This window comes from Dermochelys coriacea, chromosome 9, assembly GCF_009764565.3.
Source record: "Dermochelys coriacea isolate rDerCor1 chromosome 9, rDerCor1.pri.v4, whole genome shotgun sequence".
Classification (NCBI taxonomy): Eukaryota; Metazoa; Chordata; order Testudines; family Dermochelyidae; genus Dermochelys; species Dermochelys coriacea.
Window position 1 is genome coordinate 42,899,854 of NC_050076.1, and position 18,293 is coordinate 42,918,146.

The following is an 18,293-nucleotide window of genomic DNA, read 5'->3' on the forward strand; positions in this document are numbered from 1 at the left end:
TTTTTACTAGAGGTGTTAGCATAATTTAAAAAAAATGACATTTCCTTAACTGTTATGTTGCCTTTGTTTTCTAATGGCAGTTTTTCAAGTTAAACAGTTTATATATGCAAAAAAATTGAGGAGTACTTGTGGCTCACCTTAAAGACTAACAAATTTATTTGGGCATAAGCTTTCATGGACTAAAACCCACTTCAGTTCTTCTGACCTGGAACACCCCTCCAATGTGAATAATTACTACATCTCATAGATTATGTATATAATGTCATTGAGGTTTAGTTCCTGCACTGAAAAAGTACACTTTCATTTATTCTTATAATTGGATTATAATTGATTCTCATGAAAATCTTCAGAAAATGCTTTAGACTTCTGAGCAGTCAAACTACAATAAAAAAAAAAGAGAACAAACAAATTTTATATTAAAGACAAGAAGGACTAGTTAAGTATGATATCCCTGTAATAATTGGTTTCTTACCACTTGTTCTCTGTTACTATAGGGAACAAAGGTGAGAGGGAGAAACATGATGTATTAACTCTGTAAAGCAGTTTATCTGTTTCACTTCTTGGTATCCATTAGGGGGTATATATATGTGTACATTTACCTTACCATGCCATAAATCCTTTGTTGCTGTATTATATTCAAAGTATAGGAAAATGCCACAGTTTATCCTAGTAAAGTTAATATTGAAATAAGATACTGTAAATGTTTTAAAGTAGCTCAATGTACTGCAATGAAAACATATGTGATTTTCAATAATTTAGGGATTGGAGACTTACATTAATAGTGCAGATATCACTCATTTTGAAATGCAGTTTTGAAATGCTGTTTCTGAATGCCAGTGAAACAGAATATAGTGCCGATCTAGCTATTATCATGGGTTTACGCTAAGGAAGGAATAAACATAATTTCCTGCACCTAAAGAGAGGTAATGAGGGTTGCTTAACTGTGGTAGACTTCTGACACATGATTTACCATAATGTACTTAATGAAGAGGGCAAACTTTTTAATCATTGATGTAAACAGTCATGAATTTGACACTTTTTTCCTTCCTAAGGTTCATCTTTAGTACCCATCTTAAAGCTTAAGAGTTGCTTCTATTATTACCATCTTTAATATACATCCCCAGATCGTAGTCACCCTCCTTCTACTCATTGACGACTGAACTGGAGAGCACAGAACTCCTTTCAGAGCTAGTAGGCCCTGCTCTTATATCTTCCAGTCTTTGTTACAGAGCAACATAAAGAACTCACCTCCTTCCACCCACTCACTACAGCACTCAACATGACATTTTTGCACTAGTACCAGTTCCAAAAATTGAAATGACAAGATAAGGAATATAGCATTATAGTGCAGGACACTAGCTGTTAGGCAGCTGCCTCTGCCACTTCACCCACTGCTGAGGATACATATACAAGCACACAAATGTTAGTTTTAGTTGACTATCCTCCCCCTTCAAAAAAAAACTGATTTCTAAGAACATCTTCGGAACTAATGTTTCTAACAATACGTTGATTTTTTTAACAGTCTTGCAATTTAGCATTCCATGCTGTCATTGTCCATAACTTGAAATCATGTGAGGTGCAGAGTTGTAATCTTTACAGTTTGTGATTTTAATTGCTAAACTATATACATCTTTGCAGTAAGCTAGAAGTCAGCATATTTTTAAATAATATTCAGGCTACACCAGCTGGAGAATTTGATCTCATCACTTAAACATTTGTCGTTGAAGACTCATAGTATGATTTTACAGGCACATCGCATCAAACCACACAGATATGGAAAATTATAAACAAGTTACCCATCAGGAAAATATGCTATTTATGAGAAGATTCCTTTTAGTAAAGTCTAAGATAGAAGAAGAATTTAAATAGACAAATTACTTCAGGAAGAGTATGTTTGCTTTAGGGTAATTGAATGTTTGCATAGTTGCTGTAAAGTTGAACATTTGATTAATTTTTTCTTTGAAAAGAGAGAAATATATTTGCAGTTAATTTATACTATTATGAATAGCCTACAGGAGGATGCTCTAATATTTGGGGGCAAGGACTGCCTTCCTAGCAGCTGGAGAGCACCAGATCAGGCATTCCTCAGTTACTCCCTTCTCCAGGGGTAGACTCTATGACTCCAGCCCAACCCCACATACGGCGTCTGGCAATTGGGAATTAATTTGATGGGTCATTAGATGTGTTTTCTCTGACTGACCTACTTTCTAAGGTCGTCAAAGGGAGATGAAGAGAGATGCCATGCACTCCAAAGATTGCCCCCATAAACTCTCAGAAAGAGTCATAATGGGAACCCCCAGAGAGAGCTGCACAATAATGGAGCATTGGGCTGGTTCAGACACACTCAGGGTTCCCTGTGGATCTGTTTGATTGGGAGCCCCCCTCTCATCCATCCTTTATAATTTATGCTTACAAACAAAATTCTGAGGGGGTGTAGAGGCTGCAAAAATAATTAAGAAGTATTCAGGCAGCAGTATCCGGATGGTGATCCGGGCACACTAAAATAGCCTTAGTTATGACAGCAACAGTAGCATATGCTGGAAGTAGGGGAGAGAACCATAAGTCACCCCTACCACAAAATCAAATGTAAATAACCCCATTTCTACAGCACATGTGTCTCATCAGAAAATATAAAAATAACCAGACTGAGCTCTTGTGAGGGTCAAGTGTTGGGTGTGTCTGCTGTTCACGAGGCATAGAGCCTGAAGAAAGGATTGAATAGCAGACTTTGAAAAATATGTCCTCAATTTATTTGCTTGAGGACTAAAGCTATTAACACAGGGGAAAAATACTGGTACTGCCACAAAACTGAAGTCTAACCATATTTAATTTCCACTGACACAGCTTCAATTCGCCAAACAAAACAATTCAATCTGGCTGAAAAAATCACCCCTGCCCCTCCAATCCAGTCAGTTTTGCTCCTTTCTCCTCCAATCTTCCTGCCCCCCATTTCTTTGAACAATAGGTCTCCCTTCCGCTGCTGCCCCTGTGCTCTCCTGGGTGCACAGAAGGCCCTAAGCTTCCCAGCTTCTCCTACTTCACCTGGGATCTCTGGATCCTTATCCACCAACCACACTCCTTTGAAAACAGCCAGGCTCCAGTTGTTCTATTGCTTTTTTTCTCCATCTTTCCTTTTAAAAGAGCAGGAACACTTGCTTACTGCCTCAAGCAATCTTCTCATGGGAGCCTCATCCAGTCTGGGGCCCTCTGCCACCACAGATTTTGCAGCTTCAGTGAACTGGCCCTGGTGCAGAAAGCACTATGCAGCAGATGAGCAATCTGGGATGGGGGCCAGAATTCTCTTATAACCACCACAAGCCAGAATGTTTATTTTATAGCAGTTCTAAAAGGAGGCTCAGTCCAGTTCTTCTCTTCTTCTTGGGATCTACGCAAGGACAGAAACCCCAGCAGATCATCCTGTCCTGGAAGGGAGACAGAGTATTCAGATATTTGGGAGCATGTGTCGGTCTTCTGTGCTGTAAAGCTTAGATTTAGAGACCAACCTTTCACCTGGATATATTGATTTGCTTTACAGTCAGCTTATCTCATAACTTCAGGTTTGTCTACACTGGGAAAATGAGTGGTATTTTAAAATATGTTATCCAACACATTTTTAAACACCATTTTGCCACAGGATTTTAGGTAAAGATAGCATGTTTTTTAAACGCAACTATCTGGTCATGGTTAACTCTTAGAGGGGAGTGTCAACACAACTTTAAAATACCACCCATTTTCCCAATGTAGACAAATGTTTTCAAAGGCTGTATATTTTTTCCCCAGGACTCAACTGAATTTTTACATATAAATCAAGATGCTTTAATCCATAACCTACATATTACGATGGTTGGTGTGCTTAGTTACTACATTGATAGGCAAAGAGGGTTATATACTTATATTTACCTTTATTGTCAAGAAGCCCACAGTGGATTTTCATTTTTACCTGTATTGATAAGTGTGAGGTCTGGCATTGGCACTGTGGGTACTACAAGTAAATTAAGGGAAAGTTTATTTTAAAAAATACCCAAAGAAAACCTTTCTTTGTCTGTAGGATTTCAGTCATTAGTAAACTGAATGCTATACCTGAAAATAGAAGAACATGCTGATGTAATGAAGTACCAATACTCTCCCATTTATTTGGAAGAGATCCCTTTTGAAGAATTAAACTTTTGAAATAGTTAGGGATTGAAAGATACTAGAGAAAATACAGTGTAGAAAGAACATTATATTTATTGCCAAAGATTGCTTATAGATCTGTCAGTGGTCTTTACATGGTCTTCAAAAAGGAGGAAGGTATCCCACTGACAGATGTTGAAGGCAAAAAGGCTAGAAGGAGATGGACAGAGCCCTGAGGATTTGTCCCCAATTTGACTCCTGTCAAACTGTCTCTCTGACAAGAATGTTTTTTCCTCCAGTTGTAAGCACACTGTCCTCCAGGGGCTGAATAGCTTTCATCATTGCTTGCTTTTGAAGGGGAAGTTGTTGGATATGTGCCAAGTTAAGCTACAAGTAGGGTAGGTTGAAATGCCATGGAAGAGTGCCAGCTTGCACTTTAACCTGGCAATACTTGGCTTACATTTTCATGTCGTGATAAGGATGGGCAGTGTTTCCTTGCACCATGAACCCTGGTGTTATGCAGTTGTTATATGTATTCTTTAATTCCAGTGTGAAAACTCTGTCTTGGATGTTGTTGTTTTTTTAATTGGGAAAGAGACTGTAATAAAAAAGAAAAGGTTACAAATCTGATTTTTTTTAGTTTGTTTATTTTAAAAAACAGATTTCTGAAATACTGAGCAATAATCTGGATATATCTTATAACCAAATCATCCACATTTAGGCTTTATTTTATGAGTCTCAGACAGATTGTATTACATATATATGATTCTGTTATTCCGCTGAATGATAGAGTTGGAAAAAGAAGTAGCTCTTCTCACTGCCAATGGAAGATTACTTCTTACAGTATGTTTTTTTGTTGAATTTTATATGTCTCAAAAACACAATCAGTTTCCTGAACTGTGTCGGGGCTGCTAAGAGATGTTTACTAGAGAGGAGGGAGGGGGAGATAGCTGTTGCCAGGCCAGGGTTGGGATTCTCAATCCATGTATTCTCTTCAGTCTGCCTTCTAGCTTTGCCCCGACTTGTCCTTCTGCTGGTCCTATCCCTGCCCTAGACTAGGAAACCATAAAAGGGGTTGGTGGCTTTCAACGGTGAATTCTTGACACAGATTCTGAAATGGTCCTGCATGAAGAAATAATATGGGTGATTGGCAGAAGGAGGCATTCTACTTGCTCATAGCAACCCAGAATTGAAACATTTACATAGTGAGAGAGGGCTAGGGAAATTGTGAGAGAAGAGACTCTGTTCTGTAGCTAGGAGTGAGGAGAAGGGAAAGGTGTGGTGGGAAAGTAGAAGAGACTGGCAGGAGCAGGGTTAATTCAGCTTCTGCCCCCATCCTAATGGACAAGAAGGTCAGTTCACTTTTCAAGACCAGTGGGTAGTAATTTTAACTATATACTTTTCAGCTCATGTCCACTATATTTGGTGCCATATTTTGTTCTAATTAAACGAATCCTAAAATCAGTAACCAGCTTTTTAACATTTATGAATATTTTCTAATTTCTGTTATGTTAATATAGTCAATTTCAGTTTTAGAATCAGTTACTTTAATGAAGATGTATAAAATAGCAGTCTTCTTAGGGTTAGTGGTGGGAATAGTGTACAACTAGAACTCCAGATTTGATGAAACTGCTTCATATTTATTTGAATTGTAAATATTGCTAACATCTATATGTGACCCTATTCTCCATACCTGTAAATACCTCAGTTAAATTACTTCTGCATTAAATAACCCTAATCCTGTTTTTTGTATCCCTGTCTACACCTCCTCACCATATTTCTTGCATTTGTCTGGTCCAGTTCAATCTGAGCTCTAATTTACTTCAATATGAATTACCAAAACTGAAAACCGAATGGATTACCATTGTTGAGTGTAACATAATGATGTGTTGCCAACATGCTTGTCTCTAGATGGACTTGGCTATCAACATCAGTGCATGTGGTGTGCACTTGCTTGCCTTTGACAATTTTCTTGATTTTAAATTAGTGTGATGGTAGATGGTAGAATGATAACCTTTTGGTGTTTATAAAAGAAATTCCAGATTTGGGTTTTTGTCTGTAATAAGAAAAGGAGTACAGCTCACTTCGTTTATGCTCAAATAAAGTTGTTAGTCTCTAAGGTGCCACAAGTACTCCTTTTCTTTTTGCGGATACAGACTAACATGGCTGCTACTTTGAAACCTGTCTGTAATCAGCAGTCCAGAATGAAGGAGTGTACCAACTTTCAGAATTTTCTCTTACCTATGGCACAGATTGTAAAAGCATATATATTCTGTTAGATATGTTCTGTATTATTTTCTGTCTCTCTGTAATGCACCCCAGCATCCTACGGTGGTCATTCTTAAACACTTTGGGGGAGATACTGTGCTACCTCTTTATTAATTTCTTGAAACTTTTTAATTGAACTAGGAAGAATGAAAATCCGATAGATATTGTGCTAAAACATAAAGGGGCTGGATTTTCATTTAAACTAAGGCACCTTTAAACCACTCTTAAACCACACCATTCATTAAACCACACTATAAAGGAATCTTAAAGTGAGTGTGAATGTAATTTACTTGTTCTTTACAGCCCGTTTACACTGTAAACTAGCAACTGACATGAAATGGCTCCCTCTATTGTTTTTCTAACAGAATTACACTTTAGTAAAAAGCAAGAGGAGTTCGTAAAGTGGAAAAGGTCTTAAATTAAGCACTCAGAATTACAGTAGGTACAGTGTATAAATTGTAGTATTGTGCACTGCATCATTTTCTTCTTGTCCTTCCAAGTATTGCAAAGCAATTTCCAATACACTGAGGGCATCAAAATGTGAAAGGAAGTTGACTTGTTCTTCATCTACATGATTTTTGTTATGTGATATCTGCCTTCCCTGCCCTTCTTCACCCCCTCCCTACCCCCCAAAAAATTCAGGAAATTGTTTCATATAAGTGGCCATTTGTAAGATTGGGATTTGTAAAAGTGAACTTCTACAGCAGTTTCTGTATTTATGTAGTAGAGGGAAAATACTATTTTCCCTTAAAGAAAAGTGTTGATATTTTTGCTCTGGAAACATGTCCATTTATTAACTTCTGAGAGTTTAGCCTTAAAATTAGCATGGACATTCCGCCCAAGGATGTTTGTGTTGAAAGAAACAATCTTCCTAATTTTTTTTAATAGTGTCTCTGTTTTGTTTCAGGATGTTGCCATATGGTTGTTTAGCAACAGGAGACCATTCTGGCCTTATTGAGGCTGTTTCTGCTTCAGAAACCATTGCAGATATTCAGTTAAATAGTAGCAATGTTGCTGCCGCTGCTGCGTTCAACAAAGATGCTCTCTTAAATTGGCTAAAGGAATACAATTTAGGGTAAATTTTCATGTGTATTTCTTGCTTATAACTTGTTATAAAATTTCTTACAAAGTGAAAATCTGTTTTGAGGATTAAGAAAAAATCCTATTTTAGGGTTCAATACTGCAAAGTGATTCAGAGCACCCCTTTTTCATGTAAATTGTCCAAAAATGTATTCTGTTCTCAGAATTAGTAGAGGATACACTGTATTATTCACACATAATAAATAGGTTTGACCTCCTCTTTAAATTCAAAGCAACCTTAATTCTGGAGCCATTATAGCATCACCATAATGCATATCCAAAAGGATTGGGTGAGATTCTGCACTGCACCTCTAAGAGGCTCAGCAGAAAACTCACATCTCAGGGACTGGGAGAGGCTAAGGTGGCTGTAAGCTCTGCAGTCTCGCACATAATTTAGACAGCCCTCAGGACTTGAATGGGACCTATTGGGCCATAGTGCTGTCTGGAATCTCCAAGCACTGTGTGCTGTATCTCTGCCTCCAGCACTCCCTGTATGCCAGGGCTTGCCAGGGAGTCCTCAGACGGCAGTCTCATTACTGTCTTTCACTGTTCCTGTGCCTTGAGAGTCTTCCCCTGGCTGGATCAAGGGCTTTTAGTTGCCTTTTACATTGCTCTGTCCCTTTTACCCAATGTAAAAGGGCTGAGCAGAGTGAGGATCTCGCCCATTGTATGCATGCATGTATGTGCAAGTACATACATATATAGCTGTCTTTGCAAGTTTGTTGCCTTTCTCTTTTTAGATTTCAGATTCAGGTTGCTCTTGGAATTCAAACAGCAATCCAAACACTGAATTCCAACACTGGCAGCAATCTGTGCTGTACATCGTTGGATAAGCCATGAAACATAATTTAAAGAAAATAATAATTACACATACCTAATGGCTCAATGCCATTGCCTATGGTAATAGTTTAATTTCTGCATTTCTACTGTGACAGGGTCAGGCCAGATGGCTACAGGAGAGTAACAGAAGGTAGATATATTAGCCCCAGATTAAGCAGGTCCCTTTTTCCTGAGTAAGATAATGGGCTGTTCCAGAACAATCAGGAAGCTGCTGGAACCAAGGCAGGCTAATTAAGAAGCTAAGAATCAATTAGGACAGGCAGGCTAATCAGGGCACCTGGTTTTAAAAAGGACTTCACTTCAGTTAGTGAGGTGTGTGTGTGTGAGGAGCTGGGAGCAAGAGACGCGCAAGAAGCTGAGAATGAGTAGGCGTACTGCTGGAGGACTGAGAAGTACAAGCGTTATCAGACATCAGGAGGAAAGTCCTGTGGTGAGGACAAAGTAGGTGTTGGGAGGAGGCCATGGGGAAGTACCCAGAGAGTTGTAGCTGTCACGCAGCTGTTACAGGAGACACTGTAGATAGCTGCAATCCAGAGGGCCCTGGGCTGGAATCCGGAGTAGAGGGTGGGCCTGGGTTCCCCCATTCCCACAACTCCCTATTTGATATAAGAGGAGCTGACCTGAAGTGTGGGTCCCACCAGCAGGGAAGGTCTCTGGCCTGTTTCCCCGACCCATTATGTCAGCCAGCAGAGACTGTGGGGATTGTTCACCTCCTTTTCCCCATGCTGGGCAGTGATGAGGTTAGCTGAGTGAACGGCAGGTTTGTGCCACTAACAAAAGGAGCCAAACTGAGGACTGCTGTGAACCTCTGAGGCGAGCAAATCCGCCAAAAAGCACACAACCCACCAAGGCAGAGGAGAAACTTTGTCACGCTACATAGTGAAATGGTTTAATAATCCTGCAATTGGGCTGTTTTAAAATGTCCACATCTGATCCTAGTTGAAGCAAAATTGTGTGTTTTCTTAATGTGAAAATAGAAGGTGAATTATTGCTAATGTGCAGAATTATTGTTTGCCTTTGTATTTTTAGAGATGACCTGGATCGAGCCATCGAGGAGTTCACTCTGTCTTGTGCTGGCTACTGTGTAGCTACTTACGTACTGGGCATTGGTGACAGACATAGTGATAATATCATGGTCAGGAAGAATGGTCAGGTAAGAACCCTGTTAGCAGTTAGATTAACTCTATTTTAAAAAAAAGTCTTTGCCATTGTAGTTCTTGTACAAAACTTATTTTGAGAGTTTTTTTCAGTTATATTTGTCTTATTCTAGTTTTAGTGTCTTATTAGAATAAAACATATAAATATGGAACTAAATATGTAAATGGTAGTCATTATGGTTGACTCTGATCCGGTAGATTGGGGGAGATATTGTAAATAATTATTTGTCAAGTAAGATTGTCCTGAATAATTCATCATTTCCCCAAAACCTAGTAAGTCTCCTTATTAGAGCTACGCAAATGTTTTTCATGCCAATCATTTTTTTCACTGAAAAATGCTGATTCAGGTTAACCGAAACACACACTCAAGTCTATTTCAGAAAAAAAAATTGGTCAAATAAATATATTGTTAAATGTACAAACAGTTTGTTTTCAGCATTTCTACAATGTAAAATTTTAACTTCTTATTTCAGTAAGACATTTTGTTTCAGAATTTCACTGTTTTGTTTTTAAAATTTTTTTGAAAAGTTAATCTTGAAAACAAAGCACTTCAATTTCAGGTTGAGCAAAATGTTTTGTTCAACCTAAAATAGATTTTTTTTCATCTTCTTTGTTTCTCCAGAAAAACTGAAACACATATGTTTTAGGCCATCCCAAACAGAATTTTTTTACATTACTTTTTGATTTGGCCACCAAAGCAGAAAAATTAATTATTTACATGATGCTACTCCTTATGGCCCTAGATGACTATAGCTATGGTTAAATCTTAATGTATCTTGCAAATGACCAACCTAGAAAATCAAGGTATAGAGTTTTGAACTGTATGGTTACATCTGGGTTAGACATGAAGAATACTCTCAATAAAAACTGTTGTTCATAATGAGTTTTTTTTTATTTCTAGTGTAGCTTTATCCAGATTTCAGTGAAATCACTCCTCCATCTACAAAACATTATCTCATTTTTAGAACAATGCTGTCAGTATTTTATTAATTTGTAGAATAATTTTTCCTCTAATATTCCTGACACTGCCCCATCAACCAAAAACATGAAATAAATTAAATCTTAATAATAATTAATTAATTTTAAAAAATACAAACCTTACCCTGACATAGTTTCGACCTTGGAAAGGTAGAATGCCAGAGACTCCTTGAAGTCTATAGGGGACTTCACTATTGCTATGGATTTCACTTGGAAGACACTCAGATACTATGATGTTGGGCATCAGATAAATAATGTTTGTTGCTCTATTTTGGAAGCTTGAAACTGAAATTTCCTTCCTGACTGACAATATTTCCTCCTGCGTGGACGTTGCTGGCACTGATTTTTGTATTCAGTTTTGAAACACTGAGAATAAAATCCTAAACAAGAAATTACATCTCTTCAGAGATACACAAAAGATGGGGTGTTAGGACAGGATGGGGGATTACTGAGAGTCTCATTTTTAGCTAACCATTCCTGACAAGCTCCCCTTTAAGTTTTTTAAACAAATTAGGAAACAGAATATTTTTCTGGAGAAATAAATTTTTATTTCTATTTTTGTTTAGCTCTTTCACATAGATTTTGGGCATATTCTTGGGAACTTCAAATCCAAATTTGGAATTAAAAGGGAACGAGTGCCTTTCATTCTTACCTATGATTTCATTCATGTCATTCAACAAGGCAAAACGGGGAACACTGAGAAATTTGGCCGGTAAGTATTGTTTTGTTGTCTAAGATAAAGTCATAACTTCTCTCCTCACCGTATAGCTGGAGCAAAGTATGTTAATCAGTTCCAGCACACAGTCCTTTGCATAATCAGCATATAGTAAAATAATGCAAAGTGATCATCCATGCAAGTGGACCTAGACTAAGGAAAAATACACCTTAGCAAACTTGAAACATTTTTGCTTTTTAAGAGAGAAGTAATTTTAACTCATTTAATTTGAAAACAGAGTATTAAGAAAATACTGTACCCCCTGCATATATAGGTGAACTGAACTACTCATTATGGTACATAACCTATCGCTTAAGTCAGCATCTGTACCAGATGACGGGCAAATAGCTAATGTAACAGTGATTTTTTATTTATTTTTTTAAAAGGCTCCATGGGCTATCCTGGCAAGTACAGGCTAGTAAACCTACCTTCAATACCAGCAAATTGGTATTTGCTGGGAAGAATGGAATTATCAGACATCTAGATTAACATGATATGTTGAAAAGAAAGAACATGGCCTTTGTAAAGGGAAATCACACCTCACCAATCTATTAGAATTCTCTGAACGTGTCAACAAACGTGGACAAAGGTGGTCCAATGCATATAGTGTACTTGGACTTTCAGAAAGCATTCATAAGGTCCCCTACGAAAGGCTCTTGAGCAAAGTAGGTACTGATGGGATAAGAGGGAAGTTCCTCTCATGGGTCAGTAACTGATTAAAAGACAGGAAACAAAGGGTAGGAATAAATGGTCAGTTTTCACAGTGGAGAGAATTAAATAATGAGGGTCATATAACGGCAATATCTGCACATCACTCTCTTTATCCAGGGCCACACAATATTTTCTCATGCTACAGTAGCTAGACTCCTTAAGAGCCTTATTCATGTTTTCCCCCCAATTTGAGAGCCCTGTCCCTCTTGGAACTTCAATATAGTATTACGTGTTGATGGCTCCCTTTTTGAGCCCTTAGCAAGCTGTACCCTATACCATGCATCACAGAAGACTGATTTTTTAGTAGCCATTGCATCAGCTCAAAGGGTAGGGAAAACAGGCCCTTCCATTGAGTCTGTCTTGTACAGTTTTTCATACGGTACTCTCAGGCTTCAACACAAGTTCCTGACCAAAGTTCTTTCAGAGTTCCATATGAACCGGTTTATTCATCTCCCAGTTTTCTTTCCTAAGCCTCAGTCAAACCCAGGGAAAGCTAAACTTCATACTTCTGATGTAGTAAGGGCATTGTCTAGCTAGAAATGCATTAGATTTCCTTTTGTTTAAATGGCTGGTAAATAAGCTGTGCTGAATGGAATGGATATTCCTGTTTTTGTGCCTTTTTGTAACTTAAGGTTTTGCCTAGAGGGATTCTCTATGTTTTGAATCTGATTACCCTGTAAGGTATTTACCATCCTGATTTTACAGAGGTGATTCTTTTACTTTTTCTTTAATTAAAATCCTTCTTTTAAGATCCTGATTGCTTTTTCATTGTTCTTAAGATACAAGGGTTTGGGTCTGTGTTCACCTATGCAAATTGGTGAGGATTTTTATCAAGCCTTCCCCAGGAAAGGGGTCTCCAAGTGGTCTCTTTCCCAGTTCTTTGTTTAACACGCTTGGTGGTGGCAGCATAGGGTTCAAGGACATGGCAAAGTTTGTACCTTGAGGAAGTTTTTAACCTAAGCTAGTAAGAATAAACTTAGGGGGTCTTTCATGCAGGTCTCCACATCTGTATCCTAGAGTTCAGAGTGGGGAAGGAACTTTGACAGTTAACAAAAGCGGAATACATGTGGACAATCACTTGAACAAGAAAGAATGGAGATTCTTTAAGATTTGTTACTCACATGGATTCCAAGGCCAATCCTCCTTCCCTGCAACTACAGAGTCCTGCTCCTCTGGGATTCTGGATTGTCAAAGGAGCTGAGGGATGGTTGGGCCCGTTCCACCCTTTATACCTCTGGGCAGGCATACACAAAGACATATAAGGTGTAGGCACAGCTTCAGCTGACACTGCTGGATGCTGCATGGGGTGTGTGTGCCCCAAGAGGGGAATCCACTTGGACAACACCTCTGAAAGAACCATAGTTACTATCAGATAAGTAACGGTACTTTCTCAGCTCTTCCGTTTCTTTTCTAATGTCTTCCAACTCATCTACATAAAGAGAAGAGAAAAAGGAAGAAAAAATCTAGTTACAGGAGAATGAAGAGGGAGGGAACATCTGTACGGATACCTCCAAGCCAGCTCACAGCTAAAAGGCTCTGTAGCTGGTAGGCAAGAATTACAGGGAGCCAGCAGGAATAAACCATCCTCCACACCAAACCTTCCACTCAGGGGCTCTGAACCATCTCATTGGCAGGGACACAGTAATGTCCCTGAGGCTCGACTTCATCTCTCTGACTTCTATACCTACCTGAGAGCGCGTCACTCAAGCAGGCTCTCTGAAATCTGTAGTCCACATCCTGGCTAATTCCATAGCCCTCCTGGCTGTCAGTGTTGTGGAGACCTTCTATCTTTGGGCCTCTGCAGTTTTGGCCTCTGCAGATTGGCTGCCAGTCCTTTGACCCATTGCTTACAACAGCCACTGACTGTGTTTACTGTCATTGGCTAGTATGAAAGGCAACGTACATGCGACAAGGGAAAATTGCCCACCAGTAATTCTATTTGTCAAAGTCCTTTTTTCTCCCTTTCTACATCGTTCCTGACTCCTACCCACTCTGACTTGTCCCCCTTCTATCCACACACAAATGAGTCAGACTCGGGTCAGCAAGCACTCAGGACCTAGAATCCTGCTCGGGGGTAGGGGAGAAGCAGTCAAAGACAATGTCCTGCTGTCACTTGGGTTCAGGCCCTGTCATTTTGAAATGTGGATGCAGCTCAAGCCACTGACCCAAGTCAGAAGGTCTGTGTAGTGCAGTATTGATGCTTTAGCAAGGTCCAGCAATTGTAAACCCAGGCTTACAATGCAGTGTGGACTGTCAAGCGTGGGCTTGGAAACACCAAGTGTGCAGTGGAGATGTACTCTTAGGAGGAGTCTCTCAGAGATTTTACTTCGATGTGAGTCTCCACTTTGCTACGGAAGCCCATATCGGCAAAGAAGTGGGCATACTGATGCTCAGACATTCAGTTTGACTGACCTTTTGCTTCCTTGCTTCTGGTAGGTCAAGCCATAATGCTGCCTGTAGTTGGTGCTGCTGGATAAATGGAAAACAAACTGAATGTCAATGAGCTATTTTTCTACTGTAGAATAAGCAGTTAACCCACAGTTCCATTTGATACTCTCTGATTTACTGTATGTATTTTGGCAAACAAATGCAGGGCTGGAAGTGGAACAGCTGGAGGGTTAAATAAAAGTTCATAAGTGCCATTTCAGACAGTAATTGTATACTAAGCTTAATTTCATTTGAAAAAATATGTATTGGGCCAGATGACCTGTGAAGAGCTATCTCACTGTATCTTTTCCTGCTTCATGTCCATTGCATATATGTTTTGTGATGGATGTTCAGGTTCCGCCAGTGTTGTGAAGACGCATATTTGATTCTGCGAAGACATGGAAATCTATTTATCACACTCTTTGCACTGATGTTAACTGCAGGGCTTCCAGAGCTAACCTCTGTCAAGGATATCCAATATCTCAAGGTAAAAACCAGAACTACAGCTCAGTATGACTTAGCATTTCTTTTGTACATGAATTTATGATCACACAGCAAATGCATTTCCTTACTTTTGTAAGCCTTTTCCCTAGGATTCCATTCCATATAATAGAGCTTTCTTCAAGTGGTATCTAGTACAGAGGCACAGACCCATTTCCCTCAACTATTTTGGATGTAAGATACTGGAATGACTAGTTACTGTTTTTCAAGGGATCTGTGATGCTTCCTGGGGGTACCATGGAACCTCATTACCACCAGGCCTTAGCATGAAGAACGCTTGTGTATGCCTGCTGTGGGTCAGTTCCCCAACTCCACCAGTCTCTGGCAACACAAGCACTGCCTTCTAGGCCTCCATTAACCCCACTCTCCTTTACTGGTTAATGATAGGTATACTCCAACCCCTGAGTCCTCCGAGCAGCCCCATGGAGTTCACAGCCCAGGATCCACTAGACACTCACAGAACTCCCAAATTCTCTGCTCCCAAAGGAACAGTACAACCAGCTTATCAGTTACATCTTAGACCATGGCTCTGCTTACCACATAATACTTAGATATTTTTATAGTAAAAACAAGAAGTTTATTTAAAAAAGAATACATTCAAGAAGCTAGTAGAATATATAAAATATACAAACATATATAATGAAATAATAATATACTTTCTAGAGCCTAAACTTAACTAACAGGACATTCCGATGCCTCTCAAAGGTTAGTTTACCCAAAGTTTCTCTCCCAGTGTCAAACAGCCAGACAGGCTGTGATCCTCCATTCAAAAGACAAGTGTGCTGGCAGCGTGTCCTCTCGGCAAAGGATAAGTAGGTGCATCTCTGCACCTCCAGATACAGTTCCAATGATTCATTGTCTTCACTTGTAAAGTGGGTAACCTCCACTGCTTGTTTTTTCCTATCTAGAATCTCCCCAGGAGACATTAGTATCATTTGATTTGCATTTTTCTCAGACTGTACATAGGTGTTCATTATGAAGCACACAGTACACAATTTACGTATAGTCAGACAGGTAGATAAGCATCTCCTACCTGAAAGTAACTTGTTTAAAACATTCAGGTGACCAGTCCCAAGGCACAGATCTTAAGAACATAATTTGCAGTATACATACATAACTGCTTACATATTGTTCATACATACATTTTGCGTTGATTATGGAGACCAGTGTGATGCAGGCTTTCAATAGAGACCTTACATGACACTCTTTGGCAAATTAGTATGTGGATACCAGACTTGGGGGATCTCTGTGACTCTCATGAACCCCTGTGTCCTCTGCCAGTTGGCACCAAGGGGTCAGATTCTGACCCTCCAGGGTGCTGATCTCATTAAGATCAGTGAGAATTGAAGGTGCTTGAATACCCTAAGTTTTTTTTATGACCTCACAGATTGGTTGAGGAGCACAGTGCTGTAAAGAAAAAGGTTTTTATTAATTTCTGAGTCAAAATAAAGAAATTGTTTTAAAAGTATCTTATCATCTAGGTAGGTAGTTCACGTTCGTATGAGAGGGCTAGTGGAATGTTTTTCAAAACAGAACAGTACAGCGTGTTGCAAATTGCAAAACTCGGGTAAAAGTACATTTTTTACCAGCTTTTCCTGGCTGTCACTTTTTTATATTCTCTGACAGTTCATTTCTTTTTTGCCAACATTGAGTTTCCATCTGCCTGTATGTCACTCATAACTTTTAGTTACTGAACTGCAAATTAGTACCATGTTCTTCTTTAGCCGTTGTTTTGTTGCTTTAACAGCAAACACTGGCCAAAGTTAGTTAGTTTCTCAAAAATACCTGTGATTTCCTCTTTTTTTTCTTTCTAATTTTATCATTAAGTCCAGAAAATATCACTGAATATTGATAAATGAATAATAGATTTTAAAGGTTTATAGTAGAAAAGGAAGAATGTGATTTAAAAAATTAAAAATGCTGGGGGCGGGACATAACTGGATTTTAAATTCCCAACAGTACCTTTTTGTTTCCTTTTTGTTTTTAGGACTCTCTTGCCTTAGGGAAGAGTGAGGAAGAAGCGCTAAAACAATTTAAGCAAAAATTTGATGAAGCGCTCCGAGAAAGTTGGACTACTAAAGTGAACTGGATGGCTCACACTGTTCGAAAAGATTACAGATCCTAGGTGGTTTTTAGATTTGCACTGAACTGAATATTACTCTGACAATAAGTGTTTAAAAAGGGAACTGTAGGCTTGACCAACAAAATGTATTTCAAAACAGAAAAAAGGAAGTGGTCTGAATAATTGCTGATTCTTTTGCACTCTGCTTCTGAATGCTTGATCCCAAGACTTTCTGAACAAATAGTAAATATCCTGGATAATCAGTTCCTGCTGACTTTGCACGCTGAGAGCTACTAGATACTTTCTTTCTTTCTTTCTTTCTTTCTTTTTTTTAATTATTTGGTACTTTAAGAAAGTATAAATATTTGTTTTTGTATGTTGGGCTAATGTACTCTACACACTCGGGATGCTTGGAGACCTTTTATGAAACTGCTCATTGTTTTAAAATTGGGGCTTAAAAGAAGGGTGAAAGTTTTTGATATCTTAATTCTAAACATACTGTATATATTTTTTTCATATGAAATTTGCCATACTTGCATAAATGCATTAATTAATTCTACTGTAAAGAGTAGCCACAGTTATTGTACTACAGGGAGGTGCTTAAAGTCTTGTACTGCTGCTGAAAGAACAGTATCTAGATATTTGTAAGATTTCTAATGGGAGTTCTTCAAAAGCACTTAGTGTTGGCCTAACTTTGCTCCCACTGACTTCACTGGGAGCAATTAGGCCAATGCTGAATGCTTTTGAAAATCCCTCCAAAAAGGTGTATGGTCTTCAATTCAATCTGTTTTTTAACTCTGCAAAAAGTAGATTATTTCATCTGTCTGCAAAGAGTTGCTTGACTCAGTCTTCCATTTAAGTTCATAACACTGATGCACACACAAACACACTGTGTAAAGTATGTACAGTATATGGAAAATTTTACTTAAAATAATACAAATACTGATTAAAAGAGCATATGTACCAAAATAATAAGGAAATTATACCACCAGGTCGGTACTTAAGATTTTATAAAAAATAAAGTCCATACTTAAAAATTCAACATGTTATAAAACACCAGTGAGGAGTCATAAATCTGTTCTTACTGTATTTATATTAAAAACCTGCAGTACTAATACTTTTCCAGGATATTTGTGTTCAGTTTAAGATGGTTGCTAAAGAAACTGGATTTGTTTTAATTTATTTAGTGAGGTATCAGTTTTTTAGGTGCCTACATGGAGAGCAATTGTGGTATGTGCAATAGAAACTGCTGTTTTAAAGGTGTAAAATATACTGTTTCTGAACATTAGCAAGATGGAACTTAACTATTGTTTGTTCTCCAAAGACCACTGGTAGCTCTCAATTTGTGTTGACATTTGAAAGAGAATTAAATATATATTTACCTTTTGGACTAAACAATTGTTTTACACAGGAATTTCATTAAAGATTATTTTACTTTGTT

General features: G+C 38.4%; 1 protein-coding gene across 10 annotated transcripts in view; it reads left to right on the forward strand.

Moving 5' to 3' along the window:
• Window positions 1-18,293, forward strand: part of PIK3CB (phosphatidylinositol-4,5-bisphosphate 3-kinase catalytic subunit beta) — a 215,510-nt gene extending 197,217 nt beyond the window's left edge. For 9 of the 10 annotated variants that reach the window (XM_043491820.1, XM_038416277.2, XM_038416282.2 and 6 more), the window contains 5 exons: window positions 7,289-7,456; window positions 9,331-9,454; window positions 11,003-11,148; window positions 14,644-14,776; window positions 16,778-18,293. In XM_043491820.1, the coding sequence (XP_043347755.1) occupies window positions 7,289-7,456; window positions 9,331-9,454; window positions 11,003-11,148; window positions 14,644-14,776; window positions 16,778-16,915 (709 nt within the window). In that variant the 3' untranslated portion in view covers window positions 16,916-18,293. Of the gene's footprint in view, window positions 1-7,288; window positions 7,457-9,330; window positions 9,455-11,002; window positions 11,149-14,643; window positions 14,777-16,777 lie in introns of those variants that run through there. The other variant, XM_043491825.1, reaches the window with a different exon arrangement.